This window comes from Fringilla coelebs, assembly GCF_963513975.1.
Source record: "Fringilla coelebs genome assembly, chromosome: 22".
NCBI classification, from domain to species: Eukaryota; Metazoa; Chordata; class Aves; order Passeriformes; family Fringillidae; genus Fringilla; species Fringilla coelebs.
In genome coordinates, this window is record NC_140048.1 from 3108191 (window position 1) to 3128162 (window position 19972).

A 19972-nucleotide genomic window follows, 5' to 3' on the forward strand; every position below is an offset into this window, starting at 1 on the left:
GCAGAGTATCTGAGATGGAGGGAGGAGAGAAAACCAGCAGAGAGACAAGAAAGTAAAAAGAGACAAAAGAGAGACTAAAAGGGACAAAGCAAAGAGGAAAGGGAAGAAAAGAGAGAGAGGTGGAGAGAGAGCAGGACAAATATGGCCAAGGGAGAGGGAGAGAGACTGAGAGGCAGGGGAGCAAGCAAAAGAGAGACAGGGAGAGACTCAGACAAAGTCAACACAAAACACAAACAAAAAAAGTAAATCACAGCAATGAAAGAAGGAACAAAAGGAAAAATATTTATTAAAACTTCATAGAATTACTTATTTTGTTACACTTCCTCAGATACACTTCTGTGCAGCTTAGTCATGTGAGAAACAGCTCACTATTTAAAAATTTTATAAAAGTTTATTAAGAGATAAATGGATAAAATCCAGTGCAGGGGTGCTTGGCTATTTACCAAAAGCATATGGTTAATTTAGCACCATGTTCTGTTACATTCCATATATTGTTACATTTCATATACTGTTACATTCCAGCATATTCACAAGAGTTTATACATATTCAAACATTCCTTTGAGCATAGATGTTCTTTTGCTTGGTTTTTACTTTGACTTGTCTTCATGCCATTTTGTAGATTAAACCAATATATTTTATTTCTTCTTGCGGTTCCATCCTGTTGTATTTTCACTCCCTGATAATGAGGGTCAATAAATTCTTCTCTTTTTTTGGTGCTCTGATTTCTGTTATCTTGTCTTTTAGATTTCCTGAATGTGGGAAATCACCTAATTATTTCACACCATTTTCTGAGTTAGTTACATGAAAAAGCATTTCAACATTTCACGGTCTCTATTATACTACAGTCTAAGATAGAACATATTACATTAATATTTATAAAAGCTATACAGTTTATACATAAACTGACAGATTATATTATATCAAAAGCAGTAATTACAAGCTGTACTATATCAGGATTTTGTGATCAATATTACCTTGCAAAGCAAAAGTTGATACATAAATGCAAAAGTCAATAACTATATTTGTTATTTATATCAGTCATTTGAGAGTAAAATTTGACATCAGTTTCAATACAGATTAATAGAAGAGCACAGAGCGTCAGGACAAAAGGGAATGCCTTCAAACTGGTAGAAGCTTTCAGAGAAGCTCTGATTTGCCAAATGTGCTACTTCTACCTCAACAAGGAGCACGATGAAATCTTGCAGGACTGGTGAGGGCAAACTGGGGGGTGTTAGTGGCAAGTGGATTTTTTTCCTTTCTGTTCTGTTGAAAAAGGGGGTGTGGCAGCCTAGGACCGATAAATATTGATGGCAAAGTGCTGATGGGTGACAGCATCCACCTGACAGCAATGTTTATCCCCTTCCCTGAGGTTGCAAGACCTGTTTCTGTGTGTGTGTTAGCACGACATGAAATAAAAAATAAATAAAATGAGGGCAAAAAGTCCTAGCAGGTAGCAGGGCCCCTGTGAGGTTTGGGATTCGCATTCCCACGTGTGTCCCCAGCTGATGGGATCGGTGGCCACGCCGGCGCAGAGCTGTGTTGTGCTGCCGGGACAGTTGCTTGGAAAAAGAAGGAAAAAAAACCTAAACAAATCGAAGAGGAAAAACTCAGGCAGGCAGGCAGCAGCAGGCTCCGGCGTGGCCGAGGTTTCCAAGGCTACTGCAGCCACACTGCCAGCTGGGACACGGCCGCTTTTCGGGTCGTTTTGTACAATTTTTACTGTTTGAGTTGGTAGAGCCACTCGTGGCTCAGGTTGTGTGTCGGGGGGAAATTGCTGACTGAGGACTTACTTGTTTGGTGCAAGCCTTGTGGTGGGGGGGTTGGGCAATGCGAGCTTTCCTGAAGAGCTCGGAGGGCTGTTTCCAGCTGAAATCCTACACCACGACCATCGGGAGCCACACAGGGGCCGACATCGTCCTGCAGGTAGGGCCGAGGCAGCTGAGCATCCTAAAACGGGAGGGGGACGGATGGAAGGGGATGTGCTGGAGCCCTCCAAAGTGTGCAAAGGGTGGAGGTACCAGTTTGTGCTGGGACTGATGGCCAGAAAAGGGGCATGGCAAAGCAGGGATGAACCTGGAGCCACCTCCAGCAGCGTTCCCTGCCTGTCCCTCTCCTGCTCCCAGTCTGCAGGGGTAGCAGATCGCCATGCAGCCCTGGAATTCTCCGCCTCAGACAACAGCTTCATCCTTCGGGACTTCAACTCCCCCCACGGCACCTTTGTCAACAGCTGCCAGGTGCAGAACGCGGCCGTCAGGGTGAGGCCGGGGGACATCCTGAGCTTCGGCACCGCGGGAGCGTCCTTCGAGCTGGTGCTGGATGGGGCTGCCCAGGTAGGGCTGGGGATGGGAAGGTGCCCGAGGAAGGGTGGGTGCTATGGCACCTGAAAGGATGCCTGGGCAAGGGTGGGTGGGGATGTCCAGGGAAAGGTGGCCGGGGAAGGTGGGTGGGTGGGTGGGTGCTGCTGCCCAGGGAAGGCTTCAGAAGCAGGAAGTCGCTCCCAGCTCATCTGGACATCCTGAGGAAAGGTGCCAAATGTCAGGAAAATCCACAAACGCCAGAGGTTTATGTCCGAAAAGGAGACAGAGGAGTCCTTCACCTTTATTCAGATAAATAATTCTCCCAGTTTATCTCCTAGATAAATTATTCTCCCAATAAAGGGAGAGAGTCTACTGGGGCACATTCCCCTGGGGTTTTCTCTCTCTCTCGGGGTTGCAGCCTCCTTTTATGCTAACTCCCGGCTGCATGGTGCCCTCTTCCTTTTCCCACTGGCCGAGGTACTAGGAAGGTACAGCCTTCCCGAACCACCTACCACATATTTCCTCCTCAAACCTACTGTTTTACCCCAAAGTTCAGGAGTTCAGGCTTGTGCAGACCCTTGCCTATCTCAGGAGCCAAGCTGTCTGGGCTCTGCAACAAACCTGCTGCCCAAAGTCGGTAGAGACATTAAGACCCATTTCAAAGACGTCAACACCCATACCTTCACCCATCAAATTATTTGTAAAGACAGTAGCTCACATCTTTCCTGTCACGGGGGAGGAGGAAATGAAAAGCTGGAGCTCCCTCTGCTGAAGAAACTCAGGCAGTTCGGTAGGATAATGGAAAAGCACGGGACACAGATGCATTAGCAAAGGAAGACCTGGAAAATGTCCTTTCCCTCTATTTGCATTTTATGTTTCCTCCCAAGCCACTTAACAAGAGAGAAACTGGGTTTCAAATAAAACATAGAGCAACTGATGATCCCCAGTAATATTTTTATTATTTTGGCTCTTGAAGAATCCAAGATGCTGCCTAGGTAAAGCTAGATTGTGCTGGAGCAGTGAGCAGCTGAATTCCCAAGGGCAGGTGAGCACAGGATCGGGTTGCACAGCGATGCAGAGCCTCTCCACGGGGTGCCTTTTCCTCACCCTGGGATCCTCCTTTGGAGGGGCAGTTTTGAAGCCTGACCCTGCTGCCTGCAGGGAGGGAACCACCTCGGCTGTGAAGTGTCTGAACAGGGGAGGGATCTCTCCTCTGAGTCTGAGAGGAGGTGCTGTGCAGAGGAGCACACCTGGCTGGGAATCACACCTTGCCATGCCCAGACAGGGGGTCTGTCAGGTTTTTGTGCCATCCCACTGGGAGCCAGCGCCGTGGGAAGCAGCAGGAGCAAAGCAGCAGGGCTGGGTTGTGCCCTGGGAGAAGGGAAGGTGCTGGAGGTGCAGGGAGCCTGCACTGGGGTCTGGGGCTCTGTGAACAGCCAGGTGTTGAAGAACCCACACCCAGGTCCAACCCCGCTGGCAGATGTTTAATGCAGCCCTTGTCACTGAGACCTTGGTGGCAGCTTGTCCCCACTGTCCTAGAAAGCTCTGCTCTTTAGGAGAACAGCACACAGTGTCCTAATTCCCAGTCTGACAGGCCCAGCTGATGGGAAAACAGGAACACAATGAGAGGCTTTGGTTTGCCTGAGAGAATGGGAGAAACAAATGGGATAGGACCATGTGTGAGCCAGGAGAGCTGTGAAAGGAGTGCTGCTGGATTGTGCAAATGATGTGCAGAATTAGGGCAGTCAGATGCAGAGGGAAAAGCTCAAAAAGCAGAAAACCCCAATAATTTCCTTCTGTTTCAGCAAAGCATCTGGATGCCCTGATTAAAATCTGATCCTTGCATAATGGAAATGGGAAAAATCTAAAATTGTGCTTCTGCTTAGATCTGTGCCTAGGTTTTCCATGACACAGTGAACCCAGGGCTAAGATCTTGCCTAAAACCTTGCAGATAACTTGGTGCTTTCCCACCATAGATGTCCTATCCGCCTTTGAAACGTCGCATGGGGTGGAGTGGGCAGCTCCAGGTGGTTGCAGAGCCCAAACCCTGGACTCCTGCATCTCCTGTGTGCCTGCCCTCGCTGCAGGGGCAGCTTCCCCCTGACTCCCTGGGCAGTGGGGCCCCCAGAGCCCCTGGCCACGTGCCCCATCTGCTGCAGCCAAGGCGACCTGCGAGTGCCCGGGACAGGAGCACAGCCAGTGCCACCTCTCTGGACACCTCCAGCAGGACCTCTGCAATGAGGCCAGGTACTCCATGATGCCAAAACCAGCCATTTGTGTCCTGGTGTCCTCACAGAGCCACTTGATTGAAGCAGAGCAGTGACAAGCATTGAGCAACTGGGTGTGAGTCATTGTCCCGTGGAGCTGATCAAAATCCGTGTGTGGTCCTGGGTGGCACTTTGGTCAGGGAAAAATGAGCTGTGCCATCCCAAGGGGAATGCTGTTCCCTTGCAGAGGGACATTTCCTCTTCCTTTTTCCTGGTGTGGGACCCAGAAGGGCCATGATTGACTTTATCTGCACCACCGACTCCTGTGCCTGTTCTTGACTCCTGTGTAAAGTGGGTTTTGTTCCTCCTTTGAACTGTCTGTCTCTAGTGAAAGCACTTTAAAATAGATCTGTATCCAGTGCACCTCTGGAAATAAAGTATGTGATAGAGCAGGGCAGAGGTGAGGGTTTGGGCTGGAGAATGTGGCATTTACCATGGATGTTGTGGCCTGGTTCACAGTGCTGTGTTTTCCTGCTGTGGCTTGGGATTTTTGAGCTGTCATAAGAACATAAAGTCAGCAGTGAGGCAGCACCGTGCAGTCCCAGTGCCGAACTGGAAACCTCAGTGAGGGCAAAGGCTGGGGCACACACAGCCAGGGTAGCTCAAACTCCTTTTTTTGAGAACAGCCCAAAGGATCTCCATGCCCTAATGGCAGTGAGCAGAGCTGATCCCATGTGGAAAGACAAAAAAGCAGAGCTTTCTGTGGGGCTGACCAGTGCTGAAAAATAAGGGCAGCCTCTCTCTGCTGTGTCTCTGCTGCTTTTAGGCTGTTTTGGTTCCCAGAGGTGAATTAACTCTCTCTTCTGTACTGTTTTGGTTCCCCAGAGGTAAATTAACTCTCTCATCTGTGCAGACTGTTTGCAGTCTAGGTTTTTTGAAATCTTTTTTTTTGTTTCTCTGCTGGTTGTGAAGGGAGCTCATGCCCTGAGTAGTGGCCACCGCCTTGGAGTAGTTTTGGGACAAGGGAAAAGGATGCTGCAGGGAGCATTTTCGCTGCCTGCAGCCACCTCTCATGCTGATAATTTGCTTTCTTCTAGTCTCAGCCAGCTTCTCAGGTGATGGTGCAAGCAGTGTGGGGAGAGCTCCTTCCCTGGGGCCTCACAAGGTGCATCTCCTCCTGCAGGGGAAGGTAATACTGGGGAGGGATGGGGGGAGGGAGGAACCTGTCCTGGTCCTTGGAGGAGCAGGTGAATCCTGCCAAATGTTTGTGTCCCACCAGGAGTCCCAGCAGGGTGTGGGGGCTGCCACCAGAGCAAGTGGATGGGGACAGCGGGTGGCTGGAGGATGTGCCAAGCCAGGGACAGCAGGTCCCTTGCTGATGGCCTTGAGTTGGTACCCCTGGGCAGGGGGTCTGGAGTTTCTGTGGCTGCAGAGTGACCAGTGGAACCTGCATCTGCCAGCAGGGTGAGAAGCTACTGGAGAAGGAAGTGGGTCACCTTTTTGGTTTGGAAACAGAGTTAAAGGGGAAGGATGTGGTGATGAGAGACCTACAGGAGGAGATCGCAGCCATGGCAAAGAAACTGGCCCAGGCAGCAGTGAGGAACGAGGCTGAGCTGACCCAGAAGCTGCTCACCTTCAACCGAGAGCTGGGAGCCCAAACAGAGGAGATCAGAGCCCTGAGGGAACAGGTACTGAAGGCTTCTATAGGCACCAAGCAGGGAAAACACCTCTCAGGTACAGGTGTGTTTGTGGGGTAACAGCCAGGTTTGGGCAGGAGAGGTTGTGTGTCTGAAAACAAGGGAAAGGAGGGAGAGAGCCTTCCTTCCTTCCTTCCTTCCTGCCTTCCTGCCTTCCTGCCTTCCTGCCTTCCTTCCTGCCTTCCTTCCTTCCTGCCTTCCGCCACTGCCTTCTGCCACCGCCTTCCTTCCGCCACTTCCCTCCCTTCTCTCCCTCATGCCTCTGGCATTAGGATTTCACCAGGAACAGCCAGAGCACATTTAGGATGGTATTTGAAGATGCTAAGAGCAGTCCAACCAAACCACAAGTGCTAGCTGACCCTCTCTGAAGGGGTAGCAGTCAGTGAACGTTCTGGTGAGGAGCACAGGTAAATCTGTTTTGCAGATCAGTGACCTGCAGAAAGGCTCAAATCAAGTTTTCAGCCATTCCCTCCATGAGAGAGACCTGGAGATCGGGAGGCTGCGGCGGGAAAGTGAGAAGTTGAAGAGGGACCAGGCTTTGACTGCAGGTTTTGTATCCCTGGACCTTTGGGTCGGGGCATGAAGCAGATTGGGACTGGCTCTGGATAAGGAGCAAGCATTGGCCAAACTCAACAGGCAACAAATTATTCCTAGTGCCTTGTGGGAAGGGACCCTAAAGAGCACCTTATTCCACCCCCTGCCATGGGCAGGAACACCTTGCACTACACCAGGTTGCTCCAAGCCCCATCCAACCTGTCCTTGCCACTTCCAGAGGTGGGGCAGCCACAGCTGCTCTGGGCACCCTGTGCCAGAACCTCCCCACCCTCACAGAGAAGCTTTTCTTCCCAATATCCCATCTAAATGTCACACCTGAGTGACCTCTGACCAGAGTTGTTTTCCTCAGGTCTGGTGAGAAACATGCAAAGAGAACTCTTGCAAAAGGAACAGAAAATCCAACAGCTCCAGCAAGAGACTGAAAAACTGAGTAAGGAAAACCGAGATAAGGACAAGCAGCTGGCTGTGGTTACAGCCAAGGTTGGTGGCACTAATTAGGGGCTCAGTAATTTATGACCTGCTGCTTGACATGGGGATTAAGGTGGGAAGGCAGGTGAGAAGGGTTGTGCTTCTCTCTGGTGAGGCTGGTAGCTGTTGTATCACTGGGACAAAGTGGTGATGGTCCCATGACCATGTCTGGGTGTGCCAGGATGCCCAGGGACCAGGGTATCCCTCCCCATCTGGATCTCCCTCCTTGCTCTGCATCAGGTACTGTACTGGGCTCCTGTGAACAAAGTAGCTGTTTGTACACACCAAATATTCTTGCCAGGATCCTCCTGAGGAGCCATGTCACTGTGCATGTCCCTGTGGGGCTCCCTGTGGCCCAGCCTGGATTCATCCTTAAACAAAGGGGCTTGTGCAGCAGCAGGTTGTTCCTCTGCATGGGCAGCTCCTCCTCAACTGGCAGAGCTGCACTGGGAGCATAAGGGCAGAGACTGTGTTGGCTGCAATGTGCCAGGAGATCACAAGGATTGACTTGTGAATCCCAGAATTGCTGAGGTTGGAAATCACCTGTAGGATCACTGAGTCTGGCCATTACCCCAGCACCAACAAGGTCACCACTAAGCCATGTCCCCAAGTGTATTTTAAATTCCTACAGGGATGGCAGCTCAACCACTGCCCTGGGCAGCCTGTGCCAGTGTCCCATTCACAGCAGGAGCAATGGTGTCACTGCCCTGATGGTTATTTTCCTTGGTTGCCATTCCTTCTAGTGCTCGAGAATCAAAGAAGAAACAAAGCATGAACTCAGAGAGCAAGAACTAATCTCCTGCAGAAATGTGAGTCAAAAGTCACTTTGGGTAAGCAGTGGCTGCAGGAACGCATCAGTGAGGGAATAATTAACTGGGCATTGTAGGGGAACTGTTTGGAACTCAGCTCCTGTCCTGAAAGGCACATAATGGGCATAAGAACTGGGGAAGTCCTGGATCTGCAATGCTGGTTTACAGTGTGAAGGGGAGGGTGAGGGGGTTTGGGGGAAATGTGATCAGAAATCAGATTGAATTCTACTTGTAGGCTGATACAACCACAGTAAATGCAGGTTAGAACAGAATTCCAGTAAACAAAGTGAGTTAGATGGGCAGAAAATCTTGAGGATCAGTGGAGGTCATCCAGAGGGGCAGTGCCCAGCTGCCCTGGTGAGACCCCCACCCTCCCCGGGCTCTTGCAGCGCATCGAGGAGCTGGAGCAGGACCTGGAGGGGCTGCAGCGGGAGATCCAGAAGCATCAGAGTGTCCAAAAGCAACTGGCTGAGAAAGCCAAGGTACAGTTGGCTGCAGGAGACACGCAGAGGGCAGGTGCCATCATCCCGGGGGTGAGAGGGGGACCAGCAATCCCTGGGAGCACAGGCTGGATGGGCAGGGCATCCAAGTGTCCTGAGCTCTACCATGGACCCTGATGGAGGAAGAAAACTTGATGGCAGAGTGCCCTGTGTGGGTGTTGGGTGAGGAAGTCAAGGATGGACAATATCCCTGGGACAAAACCCAGACAAAAAGTGTTGTGAAGGGTCAATGCTGCAACCCCACTCCCTGCACCAGGATTTCTGTCTGTCTCCTGGTATTCCAAAGGCTCATTTGGATTTGTCTGATAGGAACAGTGGTGGAAATGCCCGTGGCATGGTTTTGGATGTCACTCTGAGATGCCAAAGCTCTCGTTGCAGGCAGAGGAGGAGCTGAAGGCAGCGTGGTCCCAGCAGGCGGGGCAGCTGCGGGAGATGGAGAGCAGGGAGCGCCTGCTGCGCTCTGACATGCAGCGAGCTGGGGAGCAGGTAGGGATGGCAGGGATGGAAACATCACCACTGGGGCCATGGGCAGCACAGGGATGCAGCTTCCCATGGGCAAGATGTGCTGTGGAAACAGAAACCCAGAGTCCTGAGCACGTAACCCTGGCACGGGACTTGTCATTGGGTGAAGTATAAAAGGCTTATCCAGAATTGGTGTGGGCAGCATGGACAACGTTGCAGTTTAATAGCATACAGAAAAGGAATCTCTAATCTTAATTATGCTGTCTGGGAGCCACACCAGCCTTCCTCAGTGCCTGGGTAAATGCTGCTCTGGGCAGGGACAGCCCTTTGCAGATAACATCATGCTAGAAATGGACCATCAGTGATCAGCAGAGCGGCTGTCAGTCACTGGTGGTGTTTGTTTCCATGTGTGGATCCCTGCTGCAGCTGGAGTCCTTCAAGACCCGAGTGATGCAAGTCTGTTCTCCATCAGCAGCTGGCAGCACAGGAAAAACTGTAACAGAGCAGCAGGTGAGTTTGGACACCAGCTCACAGAGACGTTCAGAGCCTGCAAAGCCCGAGTGGCTCACAGCAGCTGCTGCAGAACGGCCCTGGTGCCTGCTCCATGTGCAGTAGGGCTGCAGCACCCAGGCTTCTCCAGAGGAGGATTTGGGCTGTGGCTGTCCCAGGTTAATGGCATTGCTCCATTGTTACAGCAAACCAGCCCCCAGCTGGGTAATAATTGGCATAGACTCCACGAATTCACAGGAGGCTGATCAATAATCTTTGTTAAGAAACCCACTGCTCTTTTTATACCCTAGTTCACTACAGGTAGAATTGATTGGTCTTTTAATTAAAACACCATCACTATTGGCTAATTAAGAAACTGCCCTTTGGTATACAAATCTTCATAACACATTCCACATGTTCACAATACCAGGTGCAGCAAGTTAAGATAAGAATTGTTTCTCATTATTTTCTCTGATTTTCTCAGAGACTTTCCCAGAATGATGCCTGGGAAAGCTGTGTGTTTTTCTCTGTGGCCAGAGCTGCTGCCACACTCCATGGCATGAAGGGGACCCAGTTCTTTTTGTCTCCCAAAGCTTGGAGGGAGTCAGTGGTCTGCAACAGGGACAAGCCCACAAGTCTGATGTGGCTGCCAGTTTGCAGCAAGTCTCAGTTGCTGCCCTGGCCCCTCAGCTGGAAAACAGCATGAGCCTTATCCTCCTCTTTCTTCACCCACTTTTGCCAGGTGATAGAGAAGGTCAGGCAGATCTCTGATGAGAACCAACAAAGTCATGAGAGAGAGAAGAGTCTGCAGAAGGAATTAAGCTCCAGGCTCGCAAAGGAGAGGGAGGTGTCTGCAAACATCAAGGTGTTCAAGAACTCCCTGCAGAAGCTCCAGGTCAGGCCTTTAAATACTGAGGACCAAAGGCTGCTGGGAGATAGTGGCACAGGGTGTTTTGTTGGCCTGAGGAAAGGTCAGAGTAAAGATACAACCCTGAAAGAAAGCATCATCCCTAAGTGTTCATGTTCCCAGGAGTTTGTCACAGATTCTCCATAAACCCCATCCTGTTCCCCCCCTGCCATTGGCAGAGACACCTTCCACTGGACAAGGTTGCTCCAGGCCCCTTCCAGCCTGGTCTGAGATGTTCAGAAATGATGTGTCATTTGCCACTCCCTGAAGGCCACTGACAGTGGGGACTGGCTTGTCCCCCACTGGTTCCATTTGTTCCAGGCTTGCCTGAGGAGCCCCTGCAGCAGCGCCAGCCTGCGAGGGGAGCTGGGGCAGCTGGAGCTGTTGTGCCTGGATCCCTCTGTCTCAGCCATCAGGACAGCAGTGCTGGACATGGCACGTGGTCCCCTGTCCTGGCTGGAGGGTGCAGAACAGCTCCTGGACAGCATGGGGATGGACCTGCACACCTCTGGCAAAGGTCTGTGTCCTGCTGGGCATCCCTGGGAATGTGGGATGTCCTGGCAAGCCAGATGTAGAGGAGAAAGTCCAGCATGAGTCACTCCTTGGGGAGAAAATCACAGAATCATGGAAATTTTAAGGCTGGAAAATACCTCCAAGAGCACCAAGTACAACCATTAAGCCAACACTGTTCCCAAGTGCCACAGCCTCACACTTTATTGAACATTTCCAGGGATGGTGGTCCATTCCAATGCCTGACCATCCTTTTCATGAAGAAATTTTCCTGGGTATCCATAATATGGTGTGTGAGCACCCCACACAGTGAGGCTCTGTTGACTTTTGCAGGGCTGTTGGCTGCTCTCAGAGGCTTGCTGGAAAAAAGTCAGGAGATGGCACAGAGGAATCAGATGTTGCAGGTACAGAAATATTTATGCACATAAGCCATGTGGATTTGGACTCTTTCTATGGGTAAATATGATGGCAGTCCCAAGCAAGCCAGTGTAGCACCTGGACTGGGCATGTGCAGTAGCTGAGATCTCTGAGTCTACCAGAACTGTAAGGTAAGGGAGACAGAGCCCACTGTCAGTATGTCCTTATCCCTCATGCAGCAGGATGGAGAGGAGATCTCTTTTGTGCATTTTTTGTGAGTGAATGTACACAGGAGGTTTATTTCTTGCCCTGCTGCTGACACACTTCCTTTAATACCTCCATGTCTCCCTGTAGGAGCAATTAGAGAAGCTCCAGGAGCTGCAGGCAGAGCTGCTGCAGGAGCACACAAAGGAGCTGGAAGCAAAACATGAGCAAGACTTACAGATAAAAATCCAGCAAATCATCCTGGAAAAGGACAAGGAGAGCAAACAGGTACAGTGACATGGTTGGTGTTTCAGAAGAGGAATGTTATGCAGGAAAAATGGATGTTTATAAGAGTGTTGGATAACAAGAGGAGGAACCTCTAGCTCCAAACCGAATGCAGTCCCAAGGGACTGGATGTCCTCCCATATGGATCCAGGTGATGTAAACTCACAAAAGTATCCAAGGTGGAACTGGGAAGCACCTGCAGGTAACATCAGGATGCACAGCTGCCAGTCAGTCACCAGGGGAAAGGGGAAAGCAGGGAGCATCGTGATCCGTGAGCTCAGGGAAACATTGCACTGCTTCTTCTCAAGCCTTCTCTCCCTCCCTCCCCCTGCTGGGGTTCTGTTGGCTCCTTTTTGGCTGGAAAAGGGTATTCCTGTGGAGCAGGGGGGCAGCAATCCCCCTCAGCCCCAGGGAGGCCCAGGCCATCGCACCAGTGGCTCTGGTGTGGGGTGCAGTGTCAGTCAGGGTGTGAATGGGTGTTTTGCCATGTGTGTCTTGTGATCATGGTGGCCTTGTAGGACAGTTTCCAGTCTGCTTCTGTGTCTGGCACCTTGGGAATGGTGGTTTCCTGGTGTTCAGTTTTCTAAGGATTCAGGCAGGGAGCAGCCAAGCAGCTCCTACCCAGTTTCTCAGCTGTGCTTTTCCCCGGGCGCTCCCATCCTCTCTTTCACTGAGTCACCTCGTGTCCTGCCAAGCTTTTCTCCCATCATCTGCCCCTGCTCTGGAGCAATGACCCTCCCCACTGCTTTCCTCCTGGGAGCTAAGATCTTTTTATCCTGAAAGGAATCTGTGGTCTGTTGATTCACAGATTCTGGAAAGCGCTGTCACTGAGGAGAAGGACAAATGCAAGAAATCTGTGGAGGAACAACAGAGGAAGATCCAAGAGTTGGAAAGCCACCTAAGAAGCATGGCTGAGGTAAGCATGGGAGGTGAAGCAGAGCAGCTCACTCTTGGAATGAAGAAGAGGGAAAAGTGTAGTGTGGTGCTCCAGGGGCTCAAATCAGTGGAAGAAGGGGTGTCCCTGCCCCCCAAATACACAGAGAGCAGCTCTGCAGAAAGAAAGGCAGATTCCTGCCTAACATCATTACTGCTAATTTCCTCTGGTAGGCAACAGCAAAGAAGGCAGAGGAGCAGGAACTGACAGAGGGAAAACTGAGAGAAGCTTTGTGCGAGCTGAAGAAAATCACTGCACAAGAGGTACTTGCACTGACCTGTGCAGGTCAGTGGAGGATACGGTGCTGGAGAAGGCTGCCCCCATCCCTGAAACCCTTCCCTTCCCTCTTGTGATCACCATCCAGGAGAGGTGATGCTGATGGTGATCCCAAAAGAAGCCCCCAGTGCTTCCAACCAAGCTCCCACATCTTGTTTCCCAGGCTGTGTTACAGCAGCAGGTGCTCCAGCAGAGCCAACAGCTCAGGGCTGTCCAGGAGGAAAATGAGTTGCAGAGGCAGAAACTGCAAGAAGAAGTAGCAGGATATAGGGAGCAAAGCAGGCAGCATTCCCTGACCATCTTGGCTTTAGAGGACAGGCTGCTAGAGGCCACTCAGCAGCAGAAGGTGCTGCAGGAGGAGAAGGCAGCTCTTGTGGAAAAGACAGAAGGTAGGCGAGGGTTGTATGGGATGTGCCTGTACCAGGAACTGGCTGGGTTAACATGAAATGTGTGTGGAGATGGAACAGTGAATTTGCTGCTATAGAAAACATTGGGAAGATGTTGAATGAAGGTCATTCCCCTGCAGGACAAGCTCTGTGAGGCCCTGCAGAAGCCATTTCATTGTTTGGTGGTTTTGGAGAATATTTTTTCATTGTTTGGTGGTTTTGTCAGGGCTTTGCCACTGGAGAAGGGCTCTGCCCTCTAAAATTACAAGACTGGCATGCTTTGGGCTTCTCCAAGACACAAGCAATCCCAGTCAAGGCTGGATGTCAAGAATTGTCCAGTTGGCCTTGGAACTGGGCTCTCAGGGACATGGGTTTCCCAAAGAGACAGTTCTCAGAGCTGCCCCATGAAGGAAATTATTTGTGTAGCAGAAGCAACAAGCATGTAAGTGTTACAAATAAGTAATAGGCCTTTTCTTTGGTGTCCTTTAGGACTTCAGTGTGATGCCCACTGCGCAGCATCGGGAGCTTGGCCGGAGGTTTGTCCTGCCATGGAGTCTCATGTTTGTCTGAGGTGAGCAGCACTCGCTGATGGTGATCAGAGATGCTTGGAGAAGGGCAGGCACCACTTGGGAGAGCCTAAGGAAGTCCAACGCCACTTCTCCCAAGATCTCTTTAGTCTGGGACAGGACTTGAGTCCCTTTGCTAGGCTGAAGTGATCCTAAGGGTGTAGAGCATCAAAGGGATGCCAAACAGCATGTGACAATCTGCCATCCCCTCTGGATGGCTCCAGGTGAGAGCAAGTGGTGTGGCCAATCCCACACCACAGGGTGAGCCCAGGGGACCAAAAGGCAGGTGAAAAAATAATAAAATAATGAAATATTAAGCAGGAATGCAGCACAGGAAGGCATGCATGGGCTCCCTGCAATGAGGTATCCCAATGGCTGTGAGATCTGCACTGATCTTTCCCAGGAAACTTCAGGAGGAGCTGGCAGTGGTGCAGGGCACACTCCTGGAAAAGAAGGCAGTCATCAGCAGGCTCAGCAGGGAGCTGTCAGAAACCAGAGCCAGGATGTCGGACCTGAGAGGTGGGTGATGTGCCCTGTGTGGCTGCCATCGTCCCCATCCTCCTCCAAGCACACAGAGATCACAGGAAATTGATGTCACAATTCTCAGGCAATGCTTTGTCCTGCTGGGGGCAAAGCAGGCAGTCTGTTCTCTTTGAGAAGGTGAATTTCTCCCCATCCTTGGCTAAGTAATAGCAGTGACAATGAGAGAGCAGAGTATCAGAGAATCAGGAGGAGAGCAGGTAGACAAAACTGACCTCAAAATCCCACTGGTGAACTTCTTGGAGCCAAAGATATTCTAAGCCAGTGGACTGGGAAAGCCTTGCCTGAAATTCCTCCATGGGCAGGGCTGTGAACATGAGGACAGAGCCCATGAGGAATGTGTGGAGTCAAAAAATGCAAGTCAGAAAATGCTGGTGACCTGTCCTCCTTCAATCTGAAGGAAAATTGCCACAGCAAGGAATTTCCCTGTCTTGCACCTCCACAAAGAGACTGGGATTTAGTAAACCAGGATGTCCTGTTGGCATGGCCCAGGATCTGAGGGCAGCTGTCAAGGGCAGGACTCTGCAGGGATGAGCCCCATTGTTGCTTCCATGAGGGTGCACCAGCTGCAGATCCCCCAGGACTGGGTGATGAGTCAGCCAGCATCCCACGAGGCTCTTCTGTGCTTAGGGGAGCTGAGTGAAGAGCAGAAGGTGGAGCTGGAGCACAGCCAGAGGCAGCTGAAACACCGGCAGTGGGAAGTGAACCAGCTCAGGGAGAAGCTATCCGAGATGTCCAGCCTTGTGGAGGAGAAGGATCAGGCTCTGAAAGCAGCAGCTGAAGAATTAAGGTACACCCTGATATCACCCAGGGCTTCACGGATGCCACTCTGTGTGTCCCCAGCAGCTGCTGGTGTTTAGGGCTCTCCTCAGAGCAAAAGGCACGTGTGAGAGTATCAGGATGGAGCTCAGCTCTGAATCCATGACACAGGAACTGAAATGGGGGTTTAGTGGAGCTCATGCCAGTAGATGTGTCACTCAGGCACTTGTATCTAAGCGAGTGTTCCCACCCACACCATGGTAGTCATCAGTGGGTGCCCAGGGTGCTGCTCTCCACAAGCTGTTTGGGTCCCCTTCATCCATCATGGGGTCCCACAATTTGTTGTCTCTCCACACAGCCAAGCCCAAACGCACTGCCAGGTGCTGAGGGATGCTTCCCAACAAACACTGGAGAACACAGAGGATGCTCCCAGGACCCCAGTGCAGGTGAGTGAAGCCTCCCAGAGGGTGAGTCCTCAGGGAGAGCACCGAGGTGTAGGTTTGCCAAGGGCACTGATGGCATGTGGTGTTTCTCAGCATCACGGTGAGAGCCAAGCCTGGAGCTGCTCCATGCTGGCCCAAGGGTGGGATGGCCAGGCACCCTTCCCGAGCCAGGGCTGCCTGTGATCCAGGGAACACAGCCCCCACCAGGCTGCTGCTGGTTAATGAGCTGATGTTTGCACAGCACTTTGGAACCACCAAGTGTTGTGCATGCTAATGGCTGTGTTAATTGCCAATTAGAGGGAACAGCAACATGCAAGCGTTCCTTCCTTCTCCCAGCTTGCTGAGCTGTGGATGCTGGCTGTGCAGGTAGCACAGAACCAGTTCTTGGGTTGTATGTGCAGAAGTAGGGACAGCTTGTTGCACAGGACAGGAAGAAACGCTCCTCATTCTCCTGTGCCAGATCCCTGTTTGAATTTCCCGAGGCTGGAAAAGGGAAGAACTCGCAGGTGGTGGCAGCAGCAGATGGAGGGACTGTGGGAATTGTACATTCTGTACAGCGAAGGTGGCAGCCAGCAGCGTGCCAGCGAGGCCGGCTGGCTGCGGGGGCCGCTGTGACTCACAGCCAGCTGATGAGGGGTGGGAGGCACTGCCCATCCTGCTCCGTGTTTCCTGATGGGGAGGGGGAGATCCCAGTGCTGGGGGTGCCAGTCAGGAGCAGGATGGGCAGAGATGTGGGGTGACAGCAGCCAGACCAAAGCTGGGGGTCTGCAGCCATCATCAGCCCTGTGGCCCGAGACCCACCACAAATTTTTGGATGTTTGTCATAATGTGGGGATCTGGATGGGGCTGGGAGAGGCAGTGCACATGTAGAGAGTGATGTCCAAGTCTGTGTAGGGACAGTCTCTGAATTGCACTGGTGTTTGTGTGTAAATGGTGGTGCAAAGGATATCTGGTGGTGCTCTCTGGTGGTGCAAAGGATAAGGGAAAAACGCCAGGGTGGCTGTTCAGAGCTGTGCACCAACCCTCTCCTGGCTCTCCAGAGCATTTGCAGGGTTCATATCCTGACCATGGCACAGCAGAGCAGGAAGGAGGTCTCTGACAAGTCTCTTATACCCCCTCAATCCATGGAGATGCTCCTCAGGCTCTGTTCTTGTGCCAGGTGCCCAGTGTCTGGCAGCAAGGCTGTGTTTACATTGAGCTTGTGCAGACTGGGCAAGAACCTGTCTTCTTTCAGGAGCCCCCATCAGACTTGGCTGAGCTCGGTGAGAAATGCCGAGGCCTCAGGCACGAGGAAACGATCCAGCGCCAGAAAGAAGGTTTGGCCGAGCTCCGGGAGAGAGTAAAGATGCTGGAGAAGAGGCAGTGCTCAGGTGAGCAGGGCTCTCCTAGAACTGTGGAATGGTTTGGGTTGGAAGAGACTTTAAGGGCCATCTTGTTCCTCCCCCTGCCATGGGACACCTGCCACCACCCCAGGTTTCTCCCAGCCCTGTCCAGCCTGGCCTTGGGCACTTCCAGGGATGAAGCAGCCACAGCTTCTCTGGGCAACCTCTCCAGGACCTCCCCACCCTCACAGGGAGGCTGGGAAAGCTGGGCAGCCTCAAAGTTGTGTGGAGAGTGGAACAATTTGGCACCTGCTTGTTTGCCTCCAGGTGCTGTAAAGAGCAATTCAGAGCCACTGGTGGTCTGGAGGAAAGACTTCCCAGAGAAAATAGTCCAACAAGGAGGTCTTGAGCTGGAACCTGCTCCTGTGTTGGGAGAAAAACTGAGGGCTGGCAAGGTAGGGAGGCAGTGTGTGGTTTGTAATGCCTGTGACTTTGTTTGGAAAGTGCACCCTGGGAAAGCGAGAAATAGGTTTTCAGAGCTGCCACAGAAGAAGTCAGGGTAGGAGATGCAGCCTGATGGATGGCAGGCAGCATTCCTGCAGAGGGTGGCAGCTCCTTCAGGAGCAGCACATTGCCTGGTGCTGTCAGAGTAGCACCAGGGATGCCATGGGCTGAGCAGGGTGGGAGGCTTGGGACCACAGCAATACTGGGGTGGTTTTCCCATGGGGTGAAAGGGAGGCACAAGGCCACTTGACCAAAAACCAGGCCCAACGTGGGCTCCATGGGTCTTTCCCTGTCTTTGCAGGCTCCTGACCATGTTCCTAATGGGAGCTCACTCAGAATCACCAATAGCACAGTGAGCTTGGAAATGGCTGAGGCGACAGACTTGGGTGAGAAGATGGTATGTCAGGGATAGATGTGATAAATGGTGTAGAGTGTGTGTACATGCCCAGAGTGTGTCGAGTTTAGATGTTTTTTGAAAACATTTCAGAGGCATATGACATCAGGATGCTGCAGGAATGTTGAAGATGAACTGCTCTGTGGTCCAATCAAAGACATCCCTGTCCATGGCAGGGGGGGTTGGTTTGATGACCTTTAAATTTCCCTTCCAATCTAAACTTTCTATGGTCCAGAGCACATTGTGTGTCTGCCACGACATCCTGGGACCCTAAAACATGCCATGGTGCATCAGAGAGGCTGGGGAGCAATGGAGGGAGCTGCCAGGGAAGGGGTCCAGGGGTAGCACAACTGGTGGGTTGTGCAAGGGGGTTTCTTCCCTCCAAAAATGCAAGGAAACACCAGCAGGGAAAAGAGTCATCTTAGAAAAGGAAGCAATCCAATCCCAGTGAGCTGTGCAGCTGGGAATGAGATGCAAACCTACTTTCCTTGGGACACTGTCGTGTCCTCAGGAAAGCAGACAGAAAGCAGATGGCTGAGCAGCGTGATGGAATGCAGCAGACCTGGTAAATAATGCATTCTCTCTTCTTCCCACAGTACCTTGATGTAATCGGTGCTCTGGGAAGCCTGGTGGAGATGAAGGAGCTGTCAGGAATGCAGCCTCTGCAGCACCTTCCTCAGGAGAGAAGGGCAGAAGTGGGACTGCAGAGACAGAAGGCCCTGGAGCTGTTGTACAGTAAGATCAGGAGCCTCCAGATTCGCCTGGAAAGGAAAGAAGAAGCGCTGAAAGATTATGAGGGAAGTGTGGAGCAGCTCAGGTATGGAAGGTCAGGGTTCTGGACAAGACCTGATCCTTGGATGCCAAGTGACAGGGAGCTTGGGGCAAGAAGTGACATGAGTCACTTCTTTCTGAGTCCTGTGTCTGTCTGGGACCAGTCTGTGTCTATGGCCACGGTACAAAAGTCAAATGTCAAGAGGAGTGGGGAAAGGTCCTCCCCTTCTGCAGCCTCACACAGCTGAGCAGTGTCAGAGCCAGGAAAGCCTTGACAGGTTCCCTTGTCCTGGGTGGCTGGAGCCTGGGACAGCAGTGGCTGGGGCAGAGGGACGGTGTCAGCAGGACCAAGGAAGGCGTGGGAGAGCACAGCTGGGGGTCAGGGCATTGGTAAGAGCAAAAGACCAACAGAATCCTCCCCTCCTGTTTTGCCCAGGCGGAGCCAAGCTTCCCTGAAAAGGTGCCAGGAGGAGATGTCCAAGCTGGAAGATGAAGCCCACAGGGAGGCAGAAGAGAAGGCTCTGCTGCGAGAGGCTCTGGAGAGGACGCAGCTCCAGCTGGACCGGGAGAAGAGGCTGCGGCAAGCGGCCAAACGGCACAAGGTGAGAACACAACACCCAACTCCTGCTCTTTGTACAACAGCCATCTCCACCTGTTGGGAACCATCCACAGAGTGGTCAGTCAGACCATCCCAAAAGGCTGGAGGTTCCAGGCCCCCGACACTCAGCCACAGCATCGTGGCCACATCCCTTGATGAAGCTGGCGGAGGTGCAGACACCTGTAGCGATGGGTTTGCACCATGTATGAGGGCGAGGGAGAGGAGCAGGTCATGATGAGCTCTCGTGGTCAACACTGTGTCTGTTTCCTCTGTTCTGCAGCCTGGAGCCACAAAGACTCCCTGCCTGGGCAAGCCGAAGGCCAAGGGGTGCATGGCAGGTGCTGTCAAATCGGGAAGCTCATAGGAGCAGCACCTCAGGGACCTTCACTGGGTGGTGGTCTGCAGTGGGAACAGTCATCGCTGTGGACTCTCTCAGGGTGGAGGTGGCATGAGGTGAGGGTCTATTTTGAGGAGCTGCAGTTTGTATCCTGTAGCTCCTGGGCACACTGGTGTGGCTGTACAATGTAGGACCTGACTTTCCCACAGTCCGTGTCCCATAGAGTGTGGTGGGATTTATGGCAGTGGAAAAGGTGGTGACAATATATCCAGTGTACACATGTGTGTATTTGTGTGTGTGAACACAGCCCAGTGACATGTGAATTCCGTTGGGGGGGGTGTGTCCTGTCCTTGCTGAAGTGGCCTCAAGCACATGAAGCCAACATGGCTTGAAA

General features: G+C 51.9%; 1 protein-coding gene across 1 annotated transcript; it reads left to right on the forward strand.

The window, feature by feature from the left end:
- Window positions 1-1828: 1828 nt before the first annotated feature.
- Window positions 1829-19605, forward strand: FHAD1 (forkhead associated phosphopeptide binding domain 1; the record flags this gene model as incomplete). Its single annotated transcript, XM_084220298.1, has 28 exons — window positions 1829-1924; window positions 2125-2331; window positions 4275-4545; window positions 5603-5694; window positions 5966-6193; window positions 6627-6750; window positions 7107-7237; window positions 7969-8034; window positions 8424-8516; window positions 8913-9020; window positions 9423-9506; window positions 10228-10380; window positions 10714-10909; window positions 11236-11306; window positions 11614-11751; window positions 12557-12664; window positions 12856-12945; window positions 13122-13347; window positions 13834-13915; window positions 14314-14429; window positions 15081-15240; window positions 15568-15676; window positions 16887-17022; window positions 17302-17429; window positions 17780-17875; window positions 18469-18689; window positions 19080-19245; window positions 19522-19605. 28 exons carry the CDS (start codon window positions 1829-1831, stop codon window positions 19603-19605), a joined length of 3780 nt encoding a protein of 1259 aa, XP_084076424.1.
- Window positions 19606-19972: the final 367 nt, after the last annotated feature.